This window comes from Penicillium riverlandense (genome assembly GCF_028828495.1).
Source record: "Penicillium riverlandense strain IBT 135883 chromosome Unknown utg000008l_segment0_segment0, whole genome shotgun sequence".
Lineage (NCBI taxonomy): Eukaryota > Fungi > Ascomycota > Eurotiomycetes > Eurotiales > Aspergillaceae > Penicillium > Penicillium riverlandense.
In genome coordinates, this window is record NW_026643199.1 from 2,454,236 (window position 1) to 2,473,605 (window position 19,370).

A 19,370-nucleotide genomic window follows, 5' to 3' on the forward strand; every position below is an offset into this window, starting at 1 on the left:
CCATGTTGTTCCCTTCCGAGCACCCAATCTTCTCCTCCATTGGAAACGCTTAGAACTTGCTGAACGCCTTGACGGCCTTGCCGGTGCGGGGCAGGACGCGCAGGGTGTTGAAACGGACCTGTGAGAAATCCAGTTAGCGATCAATAAACATAAAAAGGCGTGAGTATCCAGGTAGTATCGCTGGCGGTGTCCATGTTCCGTAGAACACGGTAGCCGAGCCTAGCGACACCATCAAGACGACTCAGGACCGAACATAATTCCACATACAGTCTTGCTCAGGGGACGGCACTGGCCGACGGTAACCCAGTCGCCCTCCTCGACACGGAAAGCGGGCGAGACGTGAGCAGCCAGGTTCTTGTGGCGCTTCTCGTAACGGTTGTACTTGGGGACGTAGTGGAGGTATTCGCGGCGGATGATGATGGTGCGGTGCATCTTGGTGGAGACGACACGGCCAGTCAAGATACGGCCACGGATGGAGACCTGACCGGTGAAGGGGCACTTCTTGTCTGTTGGGGTTATTAGCGACATGTCCAAAAAGTTTCACGACTCGGCAGATCTTGAAACACAGTCGGTCTTTTCGAAGTTGATGGAGGAAAAAAGTCGCAGGGACACAATGACAGTATGACAGTCGCAAAAATCCAGTACAGAATATTATCGTCGAATATTGCTGCCCTCAGTCCTGCGTCCTGCATCGTGGGCCTGTCCCCTTGTGTTCCTCAACCCATCCTCCATCCTCGAAAAAGACCGACTGCGCAAATTCTCGCGATCTGAAAAGTCGTGGGATCTCGTGCATACCGATGTAGTGGCCCTCAATGGCGGTCTTGGGGGTACGGAAGCCCAGACCGACCTCCTTATACCACCGCCGAACCTGGCCAGCCTTCTTGCTCTTGGCCTTGGTCTTCGAGTTCAGGAAGATGTGAGGCTGCTTCTGGAAAGCGCGCTCCGACTGGACGGTCAACTCGGTCGCCATGGTTGCGGGTTGTCGACTTGGGGGGAGGGAAGGCGGAAGTCGAGATGGGATGGGATTGAAGAGTCGATGGAGAAAAGATTCAAAGTGTGTCGTTGACTGTGCGGACACTAGTCCCAATTGGGGCTAGGGCTAGGGCTACCCGATTCTTTGTTTACGTCACGTGACCGGTTGGCCCAGACGCGGTCGATCGACAAGTGAAGACAAACAACAACGACAACAACAACAACAACTGAGTGTACTCACACCTTTCACCAGTTCGGCCTGCTTCGGGGACCTGCCTGGGCCTGGACTTGTTATTGTCCCCATGTCATCCCGAACAGACGCGGCTGCGCGCGTGCGCTCTCGCCGCTCCATCGCCCATGTACCGCGATCCAAGACGACGTCTCTTGATAAGGAGAATGCGACGGCAGACATCGGCACGGGGCTCAACTCTAAGCAAGCCGTGAAGGACAAGAAGTCCCGCAGTAAGAGTCTGGGACCTGGTGGGCTGGATGCGCTGCAGAATTCCAATGGTAATCGTCGCAAGGTAAATCATACTCCGTGCATCAATCCAAGGAAACAACATTGACTCGAGCGCTTTTCTAGTCCACAGCCTCCTTTCCACTCAAATCGATTCTGAAGCCCACAATTCCCGTGTCCGTACGAAACATCCCGTCTTTTGAGGAAACACGCAACAAGCGGACTCCAGCTCGCAATGTCCCGCAAAGCCACGATGGCACCGCGGATAGTGATGGCCGAGGCAAGGAGGGTTTACTGATCGACTTTGAAACGACACCGCAACCCTCGGGGACAGCAAATGCGAACCTGACCAATCCATTCGACACCTTCAACGCGACGTCTGCCATTCGCGACGAAATGGCCGCTACCAAAGAGCGTGACGATAAAGAGCGCCGGGAGCGCGAAAATCAGAGCATGCTAGAGAAGCGAGAAGCGCGACGCAAGTCGCTGGGTATGTATCGTACTGGCCTTCAAGAAAGAATAGTGCTGACTTGGATTCATTCAGCCAACCGCCGAGTGTCGTTTGCTCCGGAGGCAACCTTGCACACATGGAACGTAAACGAAATCCTCGACGATTCGACCTCTTCATCTACTGCGAATTCAACCAGACGAGCCTCATCTCTTGCCGACACTTCAAACAAACCGCTTCCTTCCACCCCCGCGGCCGAAGCTCCCTCCTCGCCAGCGGAGTCAGAATTCGGATTCTCTCCCGTTCGCCAGCAGGATCTGCAACAGATAGCCTCTGGCACCCGTGAAGTCTCTCACAATCTATCTTCCAGCCCTTTCAGCGGCAGTTCTGTTTCTGGAAGCGAGGATACCGGTGCACAGAGCATGGCTGCAGAGAACGAGGTTGATGAGAGATCCTCCGTATCTGAAGATGGATTCGACGCCGAGAGCACTGCTATGAGTATGGAGGATATGACCGACACATCGTCGCGCTCTAGCTCCAGTGCCAGGCTTAACGAAGCATTACAACAGGCAGCACGAGAAGCTGGGACCCGCGCCGTTGACGAAGACGATGGCGAAATGTCCATGGAAATTGCAGATCAAGAAATCACTGGCGCATTTCAGCCATGGATCAAAAAGGGCCAACGGCAGAGCTTTGACTGGGAAGACATCAGCGCTCGGCACGACCAGGAGAATGTGGACCCATCCAAGGCCGCTGCTCGTCCGCAAACCTTCCCAGAGTCCGATGACACCGATGAAGATGAGGATCTCAGTATGGATGTGACAAACGCGGTAGGACGCATCCTTGGCCAGTCTGCTGGCCGTCGTAAGAGCGAGGTCCGTCGCAAGTCGTCTGGCGAACAATCCAACTATGATGACCAAACTATGGAGATGACCAATGTGGTTGGAGGCATTGCGCCCCCGACTGCTCCCAACAATGCCAACGAAGATGAGGATATGACCATGGAATTCACCGGAGTTGTTGGCGGAGTGCTGAGCCGAAATGCTGAGAACACCACCCCACAGTCGGACTACATGGAAACGGGCATGGGATCTGACGACGACATGGACATGGACATGGAGATGACCGGTGCGATTGGTGGTATTCTTCCGTCGGGGGTGGAAGCCAGTGATAAGGCGCAGGCGAAGAGACTCATGGAGCTTGAGACCGAGTCTGGGCAATTGAACAGCTCACCATTTCAGGAGAATGTCATCCAATCTCCTGCCAAGTCTCCTGCCAAATCACCGCTAAACTTCCATGTGGCCGCCGTTGCTTCTGAAAATGGAAGCCCCAGCTTGGCTAGTGTGAGGTCCAGACCTTCACGACGTAGCTCTGCCCTAGGGGCCTCGAGCACCCCTGTGTCGGCAACCCGATTGCGCTCGCCAGCCAAGAAGCCAACGACTCCTTCGAAACAGACAACTCCTCGGGTGAAGCCAACTACTCCCAGCAAGACTCCTCCGTCAGCCAATGTTACTTTCAGGAGCGCCTCGCCAAAGAAACTCTTCCAGCCGGAGATTTCGCAATCTTCCGATAAACGCAAGTCTTTGCGCCAGAGCATATTTGAACAGAACGCAGCCACCGGTCAGTCCACACCACTCGTCGTGTTGCAACCCCGTGAGGGCCGCCGCTCTTCCGGGCTTGGTATCGACAAAGAGGGTCTTGGATCTCCTCGCGTGGCTGCCATTCTTGATAAACGACTGTCGCTTGGGGAAAACACCCCACAGTTTGTCCCCCAGGATAGAGCGCGTGGTGGTGTGCGTTTTGAAGACCCGCTGAAACTCCAAGAGGAGGAGGAACGTGCCCGTGAAGAAGAGGAACTCCGGGAAGATGGCCATATCCGGTCGTCACAGTCAGGGGAAAAGGATGTGACTGCAAACTTGAAGAATATGATCTCAAGCCTCAGTCCCAAGAAGACCAGAGTTGGCAACCGAAAGAGTCTTCACGTCGGCGCCGCTCGCGGAGTCCTTGGAAAGCGGCCAGTGGAGCTCGACACGGATGAAGAAGAAGCAGAGCACTCCCCCAAGCGACTGCGAGGTCACGACGTTAGTCCCGTTAAGGGAGTTCGGTTGCCACCACACACCTTTAAGGATGAAACAGCTCCCCGGACGATGCGTTCGCCTCTTCGCTCTTCGCCTCTCAAGGGCAGTGCTACGCCTACGCAAGAGCCACAGAGGGCCTCCAAGACATCGACGACTCCTCTGAAGAATGGAATCGATTCCCTGCATATTGATTCTGATCCCCAGCAACCAGAGCAGGAAGAAGATACCCCAGCCGAGGAAGTTGATGGCGAATACGAACCGATTGAGCTACAAGACTTCCTGAACATGACCAACATCCATTTCATGGAACTCACGACGACCAAGAGAAGGCACACCATTGCGCCCGGCAGCGCTACCAAGAGGCTGAGCAGGAGCAGGCGTTCTGGGGAGCGCGTCCCCAAGCCGGGCACCGTTACCTTTGATGATTGTGTCGCAGCTGGATTCTGTACAGTTCCTATGCTCGAGCTGTACCAGCACGTAAGTTCTTTCCCTTTCTTTTCCTTTCCGTCATGTTGAATTCTTACTTACATCCCATTCTAGTCCTGCCGGGAGTTGAAGTCCTACATCTCAGAGGGTCGCCAGGTGATTAGGTCCATTGAGGCCGAAACCTGCAATGACAACCCTCCCCTATTCCGTGAGTATGTCATGGCTCCTCCAGACATCAGGGTTATTATGGACAACCAATTCCGAAACGTCAAGACCCATGCCCGGCTGCTCAGCAAGGCTACTTGGTACGAATGGCGGATGAAACTCCTCGAGGGGCTGAAGGAGGGGCTCAACCGACACGTGGAAGAGATGAAGGCCGACGATGCTCTGTTGACGAAACGCGAGAAGCTTCTCAACAGCACCGTCCCTCCGTTAGTTGAGAAACATGGCTCTCTGGAGCAGGAAGCTGCCAATCTCCAACTGCTTGTTGACGAGATGGAGAATTGTGACCAGAATGAGCTGCGTGATGCGCGGCTAAAGCTTTCTGGCGTGGAAGCTGAGATCGAGGCGAAGAAGAGGGAGCTACAACAATTTCAGGGAGAACTTAAGGAGAGGACTAGCAAGATTGAGGCCGGGGCGGAAGTGCGCGCCGAGTACCTGGCTCAGATCCAGGAGGCAGAGCGTGTGAAGGAGGAGTGTCGTGGGTGGAGTGCGCGGGAGATCAGCGCTCTGAAAGGTGGGCTTGTCTCCAAGAGTTTGGCCAGATTCAGTACTAATCTCTCACAATAGCCTCCGTCCAACGAATCGAGCGCCAAACTGGCTGGTCGATCGTTTCAGCGTCTGCCCCATCCGACTCGACAACGGGACCGCTGCTGTGCATGTCATACCGCGATCAGCTGCAACTAAAGTTCCACCCTCAAGCATTCGCCGTCAGGAACGCCACTCAGACCGATCTCCCTCTCGAGCTGATCTCCAAGAGCAAGAACATCTCCCCCATCGCCTCCTTAGTCCTCCAATGCCTCCAACACCACCTCTCAACCATCCAGCAATCCCGCATCTCCCCGAAACAGCTCCTCCGCTTCATTACCGACGCGTGGAACCGCATGCTCGGCCTCGAAAACGAAGCCCGCATGCTTGAATTCTGCGGCGTCACGCGCCTGACCCTCTCCGGGCCCGAAGAGAAGTCCCTCTCCCTCCGCGCGCGCTGCACGCTTCTAGGCACTGCCTCGTCATCCACCCCGGGTCGCAAGGGCTCCGCTGCAAAGTCTACTGCTAGTGCGAAGAGAATCGACGTTGACTTTAGCGTGCGCACGCGCATTCGAAGCGAGAATAGTGCTGCCTTGCCTATCGGATCTCTGGACTTCGACGTCGATGTCCTCGCAACGAAGGTCTATGGTTTTGGCTCGGGAAATAAGTCCGGTCTCGCTAATGCAGACATGAAGACTATTCTCGGCAAGGGGCTGGCGAAGCAGACTGATGGTGAGGATGATTCTCAGCTTGGGAATGGGGTGTGGTGTAAAGCTGTGCGGGTGCTCGAAGGCTCAGTGTTTTGAATTTTGATTTATGATTCTCGGGGGAGTGTTATTTTTTGATTCTTTATTCCACGGCGCAGAATGGATGGGGTTTGATATGGAGTGGGTGGGAATCGGCTGACTTTGGAGTTTCCCTTTTCACGGGACAAGCGAGGTTTTTTCGGTGTTTAATGCTTGTTCTTGTTTATTTGAGCCTTTTCTTTTCGATGAATTGATTCATATGATGACATTGCACTCAAGCCACTTGTTGTGTTCCTCATTCAGGCGCAGAGACGGAACTAATAGTGTAGTACAGCGCAACGCCTAACCCAGTTGAACCTGTTCGTTCCAGACGCAATCTATTCATATTTACCACAATGTTATTCCTATCCCATCGTATATATCCAAATCCTTTCATAAAGCACGCCTAGTAAGTAAGTAAGTACCTATCCGATACCCGAAAATTCCCCAAAATTTTGCCGAATTAAGACTGGAGAATACATCAGTACATCATCCAGTATTATAGTTATCTAAAACAACCCCAGAAACCCCGGAGTCCACTCCTGCCCCTCTTCCTGACTCTGCTGCCCCTGCTCCAATCCCTGCCTCTGATCCTGGTCCTCCGGTGCCGTCATCCCAAACGCATACCGTATATACTCAATTCCATACCTGTCATCATCATCACCAGGATGTTGTCTCGCACCGCCGCCCGAGCCGGCATCGGGATTAGCCGTGGGCCCATCGGTCAGAAATGATTGGGCGCTGAGAATGGGCATGGATGAGGATGATGATGATGCGGCGGCTGGGTCGAGATGCTGATGTTGTTGGTAATGGTGGAAATAGGGGTCGTGCTGGGACTGGTTCAGCTCTGCTGCTGGTTCTGGTCCCCCTGGGAAATCGTGTTCTGCGGGGAAGAGACCTGCCCAGAGATTGCTTCCGAATTCCCAATCCGCTGTTAGCGGGATTTGCCAGAATTCGGGAATGGCGGGGCCAGTGGACGCCGTTGCGGCGCTGCTGTTGTGCGAGAAGGGGGACTGCATATTTTCCATTTCCAGTGGGGACGGAGTTTGGCCCATTTGTTGCCAGGTTGGTATGGCGGCTCCTGTAGGAAAGTTGCTGTCGTCGAGGGTGGTGGTTGGGTTTGTATGGCTGGTCGGGTCTTGGGAGGTATCACCCGGGCTCATTGGCACAACGTATCCTGACGAGTTAACAGGTGGTAGACCCTCGACTGGTTCGGGGATGCTTATATCTGGTATGTAAGTTCCTGCGGTAGTCGATGCAGATGGCATTCTGGGCATTCCTTGCTGGAGGACGGCCGCAGTCCCGGGAGTCGTCGTGGCTGTGCGTGTTGTCGTAGAGCGATGCCGTGGCCTCGATGAGGGAGCTAGAGATGCTCGAGAATTTTGTCGCCTGCTTCCCGGAGCGCGACGCTCTTTGTCCTTGCTTTCTAGATCGCGCGCCATTCTCTCGTCTTTCTCGACAACCATCCGGGCGATGCGCTCGAGGTTTGCGCTCATGCGGGTCATGAATCCGGCGTAGTTGCTCGGTCCATCGCCGGGGATGAGGGTGGCAAAGAATGTGGCGGCCATGTTCAAGGACTGGAGATCTTCTCGGGTATGCGGGTGGTCGTGGTCGCGGATGGTATTCGAGAAGATTGTCGCTACTGCCAGAAACACATAGTAGAGCAGAGACCAGATCCATGCGATATCCCCCCATGGCATGTTGTTCACCAGCTTGAGTGTATCCCGTGCAGCCTGGACACAAATAGCAGCAGATGAGGATGCCTGTGCACTCAGCGCCTGCTTCTTACCAGATGCATTGGGGAGGCGACTCAAGTATAGGTAGTTCATCAGAAGAGGTATGCGATGGATCATGATCAGGGCATTGTAATAGACGAAATGCAGACCGACAGACGCAAACCCATACAGGAAATCATTGTCAGCGACTTTTTGTTTCGGCTCGTTGAGAAGAGGATGTTGGCGCCGCCATTCCTCGAGTTCGGTGTGCAGTTCCTTGACAGTGCGATGCACTTCCTTGGGCGATCTTTGAAGCGCTTTCGTGGAGTAGAGTCTACTGTAAATGCGGCTCTTGATGATCGTCAGACGGCACAGCTGCCGGAAAAATGGAATATTGTTGGACTCCACGGAATCTTCGTCGCCTACTGCATCTGCGGGCAGAGCGACGTCAAAGTCGTCCAGGTGTTGCGATGGCGCGGTTCCAGCGCGTAGACATGTGCTTTGGTCAAGGATGTATGCGATCCAGAAAACACGCTTTCGTTGCTCCTGCTCTGCTGGGGGGAGTTCGGGTCGTGGAATATCCCGATGGAGTCCCATCCGCTGACATGAGCGCATGGCAGCAGTCACTATGGGCAGGGCAGACTGCGTGCCGGAATTGCCTCGCAGGAAGAAAGCCTGAAATGGGTGTCAGCGCATATTTCATATCAAACCCCTATAATGCTTACCATTCCTAATAGGGCCTGGACACTTAAAAGATCGGTCCGCCGAAGTGTCAGCTCCGTAAAGACGGAGATGGCATTCTTGAAGTACATCCAGGCCCTTTCACGGTCCTTTTCCGGCTTCAGGCTATTCGAGAACCGATACTCGTATGCCAGAGATAAGATTATGTTAATACTCGCCCACCGCGCGGCATCGTCGCATGTCTGTTGGGTATACTGCCATTCCACCATGCGCATGAAGGTTTCCTCGTGGAAGATCGGAAACAGCCGATTCGCCGTGCGAAAGAAGTCTTTCATCAGGGAAAACACTTCTGATCTGGACGGTAGAGGCTTGAATACTTTTGAGGCAAAAAGGTCATGGAATACATCTGGTCGCCAGTGGTTCCATGGAGAGTCGCGAGCAGAATCAGAGAATAAGACCTTCAGGAAGCTGACGTCTCCTGTCTTGCGTTTTATCCACTCGATCCCTTGTGGCGACAGGATCGAGAGCGAAGAAGCGCGGCCTGTTTTGGAGATGAGTCGTTTGTTATATATGTCAGAAGGGAAAATTTCCTACCAAAATATCGCGAGTCATCTCGACCGTCAAACTTGAAGGCATGTCCCAGGACTCCAGTACCTGGAGATGGTTTACCGAGCACCGTAGTAGCACCGGTACCTCGAGGAGACTCTTCGGGCTGCATCGTTTCAGTCTCCGAATCTTCATCTGCCGGCTCATCATCATCGTCATCGGACAACTCCTCGCTCATGGCCTTTTCATCCAAGATGCCGGCCGTCTTCAACAGAGACTCTAGTCTCTCCAGACGTTCCTTCAAAGAACGAACATATTGTTTTCTGCCAGCTGTCAGAAAAGAACTGTCAGGGGTCGGTCGGTGACACTTACCGTTTCAGACCTGCACGTTTCTCCTTCCTCGAGGGGAAAACACACTTGGTGCTCCTCCGCATGCATTGAAGACAGACTGGATTTGACCCGTCCACTTCACACCTGGTCTTCTTCCGATAACACATCTCGCAAGCCTATCAAAACATGTCAGCCTCCGTCCCGGGGAAAAGATAAGGAAGGCATCAGCCATACCTTCAGACTGCGTCTCGCGGTCCCCGCATTCTCAGCTGTGCCATCCTTCGCACTCGGATTCGCATCCTCATCCATTTCCTCAGGAACAGCCGCATCCACAGCCAGTGGTGGCGTGGAGTTCGGCATCGTCAGCCACTGCGATTATAGCGCGGACGTTCCGCCGCTCAGGACGTTCATGCCAAGCCTTTTTGGTGTGTATTTTTTCCCCTTAGGATGAAGATCGCATCGCGGCCGTCCGACCAATAGAATGGATATTAAGTTATTTATTCTCGGAGAAATCCAAGAGATTCTGCAGGGTCCGATGGGATTTCGAGTTTTGCAAGCAAAGTTCTAGGCGATTAATAATGAGGCGATGTTGGGTCGCGGGGGTCGGAAGTGTCGGCACATCCGGACTCCGTTCATTATCAGGGGTACTTCGGAGTGACTTGTTCGCTGTTCGAATAAAAGCTGGGGAAATATGTACCTTCATGTACCTCCACGAACCTTAGACGGATATACCTAATCGAGTCACCCAGCCTGCGCGCGGGCGATCTAATAGATTGGATCTTGACTGAAATGATTATGCGTTTTGGCGATCAGCAATATAATCTTGTGCGCTTCGATCCTGGATATATCCAGACTTACATCTCTACCAGGGCGACATGCCGGCCAACCAACTCAGCAGGAAAAGGAAACAAGGAATTCAGGTAAATAATGCATTCAAGGCACGGACTTTGCCGAGTGAGGACTATATAAGCTTAATCAAACCTGAACCGTTTTAGCCAGAAACACCCAGGCCAGGAGGAGCTGACAAATGCACCCGGCAGAGCGAGAAAGATATCAGAGCTGACAGACATTCAGAACTGAGTAACTACAGTAACCACCACCGACATCATGCGTACTACTACTGTTGGGATCCTCTCGATAGGAGATATGGGGCTGGGGATTGCCAAACTGTTGAAAGCCCACGGCTACCGTGTAGTGACCGTCGGAGCGGGGAGAAGGTAAGTTAATCTCTCTAGGGCATGTAAGATGGTGCTGACAAGCAAGCAGTGAAAATACACTCGCGCGTATTCGCTTAGCGGCCATCGAGACCCTCCCGTCCGACCAAGAGCTCGTCGTCCAAGCGGACTATATCTTTTCTATCGTGCCGCCGCGGGACGCACTGGCGACGGGACGACGCGTAGCGGAGGCATGCAGGTTACCGGATACGGGAGCACTCCGAGCCGCTGTCGAGGGCAGTGGTCCGCTCTACTTCCTTGAACTCAATGCGACATCCCCGCGATTGGCGGAGGAGATCGCGGCGCTGTTTCGCGACGAGTCCGCCACGTCAGTGCAGTGCCACTGTCTGGACGGCGGGATCATTGGGGGCCCGCCGGCGCAGAAGAACACAGAGGACGGAGCGTGGACGAAACCTAGCGTCGTACTTTCGGGCGCCGCGACGGAGTCCTTGCCCCCCACGTTTGCCGGTCTGGCCGACGTGGTGAACATGAAGATCGTTTCGCCGCGGATTGGCGGTGCGTCGACGCTGAAACTCAGTTTCGCCAGCCTAACCAAGGGCCTGACGGCGTTGTCTATCTTGTCGTTCTCCACCGCCCAGCAGGCCGATTGTCTGCCGGAGTTACTCCAACATCTCGATCAGTATTCGCCGAGGACAGCCGCGCTGGCCCGCAATGGAGTGATCGGCATGAGCCCCAAAGCATACCGCTGGGTGGATGAAATGAGCGGAATCGGGGAGGCGTTCGATACGGATGGCCATTGGGGCGGAACAGGGGCCCGAGTGTACGGGGCCTTTGCAGAGATATATCGGGCCATCGCGGAGGAGACGGTCCTCGGCGAGGAACGTGTGGAACATCGCACACGAGGCACGACCGTTGAAGATGCCGCCCAGATCATTGCCCGAATGTTGGAACCACGTATGTCATAGGGTTGCTCTGATCGGCGCGGGCGGTGTTTGGGATTGTAATAAAGTGCCAAGCTTTGGTACTTTACAAGTAATAAATCCGCGTCATCAGCAGTGGAGACGGGCTCCGAGGGTGTGATTGTGGGCGAGGCGGAGTCTGACACCAGTAATCACAAGTAATCAAGAAAGACCGAGAACAACCCCCTTTTGTTCTTATTATTTTCTGCTCCGTACATCAATCCGGGGAATCTTCTGGCCAGACGATTCCATTCATCATTTGACTCGCACAACCTTTTTCTTCCCTTCAAATCCCTCCCCGTCGCCCTGAATTAGGGCTGCTTCCCAGAGCGGTGAAGCGACCCCCCCTGGCCGCACCCGCGGGCGAACCAGCGCCCCCGATCACGACATTTCTCCATTTCATCAGATCATCGACTAGCCTCACTTTCCCAGGCGATCTGTGTCTCTACACACCCGGTCGCTCTCCCCCTTTTCCCCTACTTTTCCTTGCGTACGTGGCGTTATTCCCGCGGTATGCGACAGGCAATGGAATAATCCTTCCTCGTGTCTCTGTCGTGCTCAATCAATCAGTCAATCATCTTCTCGGGGAGAAAGTACCTCCCCTCCTTCACTGGTCTGGGGTCTGATTTGGTCCTTGTCGCCTTCCCCCTCCTCTCACTCTTAACCCTAAACTGGCATCAGAGGCCGAGGGCCCTTTTTTTCCCTTTCTTCTCCCCCTCGTTCCCTCTTCCTTTTTCATCCAACCATGCCTGAGGAACAACAGCCTCAGGTCCCTCATCTGCCTGGCCCGGCGTTCGATAAGATCGAGAATTTCAACTTCTTGCTCTCGCGTCACGATCCTGCGGCCAAGACTCGGCACTATTCATTTGATGGGGACACCGGGCTGGTCCCGTTTGCCAACGTCAATATGGATTACGATCAGACTGAGGGCATGGGCGGACTTTCCGTCAGCTCGTACGATAGCATAGAAGACGAGCGCACTTCGCTAGATCTCCGCGGATATCCCTATCATGGTATGTTGAAGCTTTTTTATTTTGTCATTGTTGCCAGAGATGGCAGTTCTTGCGCCATCGGCATGCTTGGTGGTTCGTCTTGAGACACATCGCAAGACGCTCAGACAGAAAGCTGCAGCATGATTGCATCTGTTGAGGGACCAGTTCTCTTTCCAAATCCTATTCCACCTGTATCATCCGGTTAAGCCAGGGCCTCAATTTCCCCCTGTCCGCAAAAACGTGGCTGGATTTTTTTGGTACCCCTCAAAAAATTGCCACGAGCCTCTCGCACGGAGATTTCATTTCTGCTCATTGTGGGAATATGAGATCACCGGTCCTGCTCGATAGTGAGCACGCCATCGCGCATCAAAATGACTACCGAGGACAGGCAGCCATGACTGCAGGACCCTGGCTTAACCGGCCCTCTTATGCTGTGCCCCCCTCATCCTTCCCCAGAAGAACCCTTTTTCTTCCCTTTTTCGAGATGGTTGCGTGCTCTGCGCTTCCCTCCATGGGACTCTCTCTTCTTCTTCCGCTGCATCACAAAGCCTTGAATCAGTGCTTACTTTCCCCCTAGGCGCCACGGGAGACAAGTCCATCAACTACTCCATTCCCGATCATATGATGCCGTACTCGGCTCACTCGATCTACCCGCCCGTGCCGTTCGCGCCGGACGAGCTGGGCCATGCCCCAGGGGCTCTGACGCCCTCGGATGTGTCGTCGTCCATCTCGCCGCCGAATGGCCAGATGAGCAACGCCAAGTACTCCACGTCCATCCCCGGCGACCGCATCGCCGCCGCCCTCAATCAGGAGGAGCATGGCCGCGTCGCTGCCGAGGAGGACCGTCGTCGCCGCAACACTGCCGCATCCGCCCGCTTCCGCATGAAGAAGAAGCAGCGCGAGCAGGTTCTCGAGCGCACCGTCCGTGAGACTACAGAGAAGAACGCTTCCCTGGAGGCTCGCGTGGCCCAGCTCGAGATGGAGAATCGCTGGCTCAAGAATCTCCTGACCGAAAAACATGAGGCTACTTCCACCCGCACTATGCCTCCACCTCCTAGTGACGGCACTGCCCTGAAGCAGAAGAACTCCAGTTCCAGTGGCTCCAGCGGCTCCGGTCAAAAACATATTCAACCTAAAAAGAAGGGCGTCGGCACTGATGAGTGATATGCAAAGACAAAGTTTTGTTGGTTTTGGTGTTTGGCTTGCTATTCCTGTATCATCTCTGTGCTGTTGCTGTTATTTGCCCTGAGCGTATGCCCCGAGCAACTATCAAAGATTACTTTTGTTTTTGATTTGCATGCGGGTTCTATCCTGTCCACCTTCGAGTGTGCTCTCTTTACCTCCCCTCATCTTCAGAGACGGCTGACGATGTCACGACCTTTCCAATTCTGCTCGGACCCTGGATATTCTCCCGACCGTGGCTTTTTCTTTGCTCTGGGCGGTCTCGGTCTTGGTCTGTGCCTTTTTATGCTGAACTTCGGGATTCCTTGGCTATTTGGTTGTTTTTTTGCTTCTTTCTACTCTCTACCCCCGAAACCTCCCTCGCGCCTGGTTCTTCTTATCCTACTCCTGACCCCAGGCCCCCTTTTTATCCTCCATTGCTATTGTCTTTCTGGCGTGTTTTCTTCCCCCCAAATCTCAGGGGAGGAAACGGGAGAATAAATCGACGGCGGTGTTGTGTGAGCGAACCTTGACATGAAAGTAGATCGATGTTGTGTGGTTTGGTTTCTCCTTAGCTGCCTGTCTGGTTCCAAGTCCTTTTTTTCACGATGTTCCAATTTTTTTTTTTTTTTTTTTTTTTTTTTTTTCAATTCATGGGTTTGGATCCGAAGTGAAGTGCGTATAGAGAGGATAATGTCTGCCGCCCTGTGACTTGCTCTTTCCGTTTCAGTGCTGCTCACTGCTTGCTCGCTGAGTAGAACTGAGCACGGCGCTGAGCGTCCTGATCGGTTCATGGAGCATGACATAATCACATGGATCCGCTCACTGAGCATCACCTGACTACTCCTCTAAGTGGCCTAATCCACTCTCTGATCGCCCTGATTCGCTCACTATGCCTATCCTAAGTCCAGGGATAAGCGGCCAGAGTACGCCTACCAAACGAAACGCACATCGTCCCTTCATAACTTATGTATTGGGTAGTTAAGAAATTAGCCACATGTCTAGTATATTACCATTAGTTCACTAGTAATAAGATACGCAATCGATCTAAAGCTAGGGCCAGGTGGTGGAGGGGGTCCACGCAGGATGGCCCTAACTTAACTATAAGTAAGTTAATCCAGATTGTCAGAATTACTAAGAATCAGAAATCTGCATATCATCATTTGGCATCCAAATTACTAGCGGAGAAGGTCAGTTCCGCCTCTGATAAAAAGGCTTAGCTCTCAGGGAGAGACAATTCTGGAGAACATGTCGTCGCGGATTGGCAACTTAGTATGGCCCTTTCGCCTTGCGATCTCGACTGCCCGGTGGTAGGCGACGTCACGCAGAACACGCCGCGCAATTACTGGATAATCCTGACAGTTTGACTCCAAAGTGGCTGACAGCAACGCCTCGCAGCCCCAGCACAGACAGACCCGATAACACCGCGCAAACTGAATCCGGTAGCATATATATCGTTCCCATATATATGCGCCGTTTTCATTTTCTCTCTTTCAAGATCCCTTCATTGCCACATAAGTTATATGCTGTGGGACTCCACACACCAGTAACCGAGTGGATAATACTGGAGGAGTACCGGAATGTGTGGCTTGCGGGGTTGAGTCGATGAGTCTAGTCTCGAGTCGCTCCCAACTTACTACCGTACCCGCCATCGCACCTGCAAAGATGAGGGCCACGCATGGCGTGTTACCTTGCAAAATCGCCTTCTGCCAATGTAATCTTGGGTTTTTTCCAAGCCTTAATGGCAAGACAGGCTATCTGCACATCGCTAGGCCCAGACAACCCGCTAGCTCTATTTCTTTAGTAGGATTGTCATGCACAACAACATCGTCCCATTTAAGAGATAAGAGTATGCAGAGACTTTTTTCACTCAGGATGATCAACGAGAAATTGGGAATGCGGAGGCGCAAATAAGATATAGAGGTTCGTTTACAAGCTTCTGACACAGATTATAAGGCTTGCATGGCATTATCACTACCAATGGTTAGATCAAATGGATGGACATATATTATTCTTCGCCTTGGGTTTCTTCATGCCTTGACCGCTTTTGCGAGTAGATGCTGAGATGCGAGTCGATCGGGGTCCTCTTCGTCGAGTATTTTCTCTTCCACTGCGACCACATGCTTAAGTAGCTCTACTGCCTGCTTAATCTGTCCGTCATCGAGATATGCGCTTGCTAGCTCATGTTCAGATGCTAGTCGTTCAGGGTGCTCTTTGTCAAGTGTTATCTCTTTCACTGCGACCACATGCTCAAGCAGCCCTACTGCCTGTTTAATTTGTCCATCTTTGAGATATGCGCTGGCGAGCTTATGCTGAGATACTAGTCGATCGGGGTGCTCTTCGTCAAGTATTTTCTCTTTCACTGCGACCGCATGCTTAAGCAGCTCTACTGCCTGTTCAATCTGTCCGTCATCGAGATATGCGCTTGCTAGCTCATGCTCAGACGCTAGTCGACCACGGTGCTTTTCGTCAAGTGTTTTCTCTTGCACTACGACCACATGTTTCAGCAGTACTATTGCCTGCTTGATTTGTCCGTCGTTATGATATGCAAGTGCAAGTGCATGTTGAGATGCGAGTCGATCAAGGTGTTTTTCGTCGAGTATTTTCTCTTCCACTGCGACCACATGCTTAAGCAGTACTATTGCCTGTTTGATTTGTCCGGCTTTAAGATATGCGCTTGCGAGCTGATGCTGAGAGAATAGTCGATCGGCGTGTTCTTCATTATCATGGTGACTCTCCTCCCATCTTGAATATTCTTCAGAATAGCCAACGGCTTCTCTCGCCCGGCCATCTGCCAACAGACACCGTGAAATCCAACCAAATAGTTCGTATCTCTCATCCATGTCTTTTGTCTCATCATGTCGAAGAATTCTAAGAGCATGTGGCAAGTATGCCCTCCAGAGCTCACGGTTCGTATAATCATTGGATGGAAATACCATCTCCATATGCCTTGTGGAGCTTTGGATAGCCTGTAGCTTATTTCCCTCCTTCTGCAACCACAGTCGCGTCGATAGCTGCACCAGATCGTGCATGTCAAGCATGTTGCCATTTTCTCTCTTGGTCACAAATGCGTAGCCACAGAGCATGCCAATTGCGAACTCCGTTTCCTCCTCTGAGTCGAGGACAGGAAGAATAGATCGGGGGATTGCTTTTTGGTTCAATGAAAGACATGAATTCTAGTATTTTAGCGGCGGAAGGGTTCGATTCCCTGATCTTGTTGAAAGAAATGAGCCATGTGGGGGCAATAGCATTTTGGAGTTCTGGGTAGCGAGTGCTATCATGGAAGTGCCTGCTCACGAGATTCATTCTATCCTTTTCAGTGCCGTGCATTAGCTCAAGGTACCTCGAAGTTGAGATATCGGTCTTATTCATATATGCAGCCGCCTGCGTGATGGCTAGAGGCAGCCAATTGAGCTCTTCAAGCAATTGCGTCGTTGCCACCTGATCGCGGAGCAAGTCTCCTTTCACGACCTTCTTGAAAAGGCCAGTTGCTTCTTTCGGGTTCATTTTCTGGAGTTCAATTATGTGCATCTCTGCAAATTCCACCGCCACCTCGCGGGAACGAGTAGTGAGGAAAGTCACGCCGTTGTCGCTAGTAGGAAAGTACCTGTAGAGCCCACCGGGAACATCGGCATTACCGAAAAGCATATCCATGTCGTCTGCGTTGTCCACAACAAGAAGCCACATTCCGGCTGCCACTGAAGAAAGATACCGGCGCACCGTTTCTACGACAGTTTCATCGTCCGAGATTTTGGGAATTGTAAGCTTTCTCCCAATTTCTGTGTAGGCCTGCTCGAAGCTCGCCTCGCTCAAGACTGGCACCCAAAAGATAGAATACTCTGGCAGATGTTTTTTAACCCAATACGCAAGCTGTAGAGCGACTTGTGTTTTGCCGACACCCCCTAGTCCGTACAGGGCCATCTTTGGGCTTTCCTTCTGGATGAAAAGCTTCTGCTGGAGCAAAGCTAGCGTATTGTCACGTCCACTAAAGTGGCGGTTTGCAATAGTGGGAAGAACATGGACAGGCTTGAATTGGTTGTCTAGTGCTGGTTAGCATGTCTGACATTAGATTAGAATCTTCTTAAACTAACGGCCATATAGGTTGTTTCCATCTCCCCCTTGCGCTTGATGGCCGTCAGAGGGGGTCGGCTCAACTCCATGCCTATCTGCCGCCACTGCGCGCCGCGTGAAAACATGAACAAACTTCTCAATCGTTCTGGACTGCGCAGCAAGATAGATTGTCGTATGAGCGGCGATTTTGCTTGCCTGCTCCCAGTCTGACAAAGTGATATCCTCGAGGCCCCGATCCACGTTGAATCGGAAGTACTGGTCGCTGTCCCCGTATCGATGGTCCAAGTTGGCGGCGACTTTCTGAGACGATGTAGCCATCGACTTTAAGGCCTTGATAATCGACAGCCGCGTATCCTTGATATCGACCACATTTCCAAGACCGGTCCCAATGCTTAGAACTAGTCGATTCCGGCGTTCGGGAAAGGTTTGTTCAGCTGCCTTGATGAGTTCTTCGCATGGATTATTATACCCGAAACCAGCATCAATGAACTCGATCCCATCTCGGCCAACTTGAATGGACTTGAAGAACGTAGTCGCAGCCGAAGTGGCACGCGCCACCTGCCATATAGTGCATCCGTCAAAAGCAGCCGACGTGTCGTACGTCTCGAAGAGCGTGGGGCTTGCGTCGATATTAGCCTTAGTTATTGCAAAAACGACCGTCTTTGTGCATTTTTGATCGCGGAAGGCCAAGTCAGTGTGCGGACACGAATCAGTTGTCGGACGGTCTTCGCGCCGACGGCTCACACATTCCGTCTCCGGGCAGAACTCTCGAACTGTTTGTTTGATGGCACTTTCGAGCGCTTGAGCGGAGAAAGCTCCTTTCGGTGGCGCAGGGAGAAAAGAGGCGGATCGCTTAGGAGTAAACGCCTGCTGCGCAACCTTCCGGTACGCTCGTATGCATTCATCCACGGTCATTCCTAGCCGGCCAAGCATGATAGCAATGATCCTAATAATGGTTTATTAGCGAGCTGATTCGGCGCACAGGCCGATAGCGTTACTTACCCTCCAGTGCTTGTACCCCCGATCAGGTCGAAATAGTCGCACGGTCGCGGGACCTGGTCCAGTTGACGAACTTTGCGAATCGTTTGCATAATTTCCTCCAAGATAAGGAGGCTTGAAATCCCGCGAATCCCACCGCCATCTCCAAATATGTTAGCGATCCTTGACAGATGAAAAGAGGGGTCTTACCAAGTGAGAGAATTCTCAACGGCTCGGAAGAGTCTCCCGTGGACGCTTGAGACTCCATGTTCTAGTCGCCTGTCCTTCTCTCAAATATATGGTGTCGGAGCAACAATAGAAATGACGATAAAAAAACTGTCACGGAGTATCAAAACGAATGAGGGGTATTGGCGGACGATGTAAGCGCTCAGCTGTGCCAGCTAGTTAGAATTCTTCCCTGTATCGAGGGACTGCCCCCCACTATGCCATTATTGACGTGTTGAGCAGGGGTATTTGGAGTTTTAACTATTTGAGGTTGGTCTAGTCTTGGCACTGTATTGCTATGGAAGCAGACAACGAAGAGGCCGTTTGGCTATTAGGAAGGTCATTCTGGAAAGTATGGGTCCCTCTGTGTTTGCTAAAGGACGACTTACCAGACGGGGACGTTTTATAAAGGAGTAGAATGCCTAGTCGAGTCCTCGTAATGGCGGGCCCGAGCTGGACTGTACCTGAGTGCACAGCAAAGTAAGTATAATTTAGCCCCTCCATTTAAAGCCCGAGGATTTGACTACAGAAAAAGGTTTAAGAAGAGCACAAGCAGACATATCCATTATTACCTCCTCCGCTGTCTTAGCGTATCCAACCAACACTTAACTCCTAGATAGAAAG

At 52.4% G+C, this 19,370-nt stretch overlaps 6 protein-coding genes across 6 annotated transcripts; 3 read left to right on the forward strand and 3 right to left on the reverse strand.

The window, feature by feature from the left end:
- Positions 1-49: 49 nt before the first annotated feature.
- Positions 50-970, reverse strand: N7474_009998 (40S ribosomal protein uS17; the record flags this gene model as incomplete). The annotated part of the gene is made up of 3 exons (XM_057201408.1): positions 50-118; positions 268-506; positions 796-970. The coding sequence occupies 3 exons, from the start codon at positions 968-970 to the stop codon at positions 50-52; spliced, it is 483 nt and encodes a 160-aa protein (XP_057049395.1).
- A 304-nt stretch (positions 971-1,274) lies between these two features.
- N7474_009999 (kinetochore-microtubule binding complex subunit SPC105) lies at positions 1,275-5,934 on the forward strand (the record flags this gene model as incomplete). The annotated part of the gene is made up of 4 exons (XM_057201409.1): positions 1,275-1,496; positions 1,556-4,432; positions 4,496-5,117; positions 5,171-5,934. 4 exons carry the CDS (start codon positions 1,275-1,277, stop codon positions 5,932-5,934), a joined length of 4,485 nt encoding a protein of 1,494 aa, XP_057049396.1.
- A 488-nt stretch (positions 5,935-6,422) lies between these two features.
- N7474_010000 (transcription factor domain-containing protein) lies at positions 6,423-9,545 on the reverse strand (the record flags this gene model as incomplete). The annotated part of the gene is made up of 5 exons (XM_057201410.1): positions 6,423-8,303; positions 8,354-8,850; positions 8,904-9,178; positions 9,228-9,361; positions 9,420-9,545. 5 exons carry the CDS (start codon positions 9,543-9,545, stop codon positions 6,423-6,425), a joined length of 2,913 nt encoding a protein of 970 aa, XP_057049397.1.
- Positions 9,546-10,292: 747 nt separating this feature from the next.
- N7474_010001 (Dehydrogenase multihelical) lies at positions 10,293-11,325 on the forward strand (the record flags this gene model as incomplete). The annotated part of the gene is made up of 2 exons (XM_057201411.1): positions 10,293-10,402; positions 10,449-11,325. The coding sequence occupies 2 exons, from the start codon at positions 10,293-10,295 to the stop codon at positions 11,323-11,325; spliced, it is 987 nt and encodes a 328-aa protein (XP_057049398.1).
- Positions 11,326-12,064: 739 nt separating this feature from the next.
- N7474_010002 (bZIP transcription factor) lies at positions 12,065-13,475 on the forward strand (the record flags this gene model as incomplete). Its single annotated transcript, XM_057201412.1, has 2 exons — positions 12,065-12,332; positions 12,889-13,475. 2 exons carry the CDS (start codon positions 12,065-12,067, stop codon positions 13,473-13,475), a joined length of 855 nt encoding a protein of 284 aa, XP_057049399.1.
- Positions 13,476-15,502: 2,027 nt separating this feature from the next.
- N7474_010003 (uncharacterized protein) lies at positions 15,503-18,789 on the reverse strand (the record flags this gene model as incomplete). Its single annotated transcript, XM_057201413.1, has 5 exons — positions 15,503-16,648; positions 16,770-17,512; positions 17,564-18,489; positions 18,546-18,684; positions 18,732-18,789. 5 exons carry the CDS (start codon positions 18,787-18,789, stop codon positions 15,503-15,505), a joined length of 3,012 nt encoding a protein of 1,003 aa, XP_057049400.1.
- Positions 18,790-19,370: the final 581 nt, after the last annotated feature.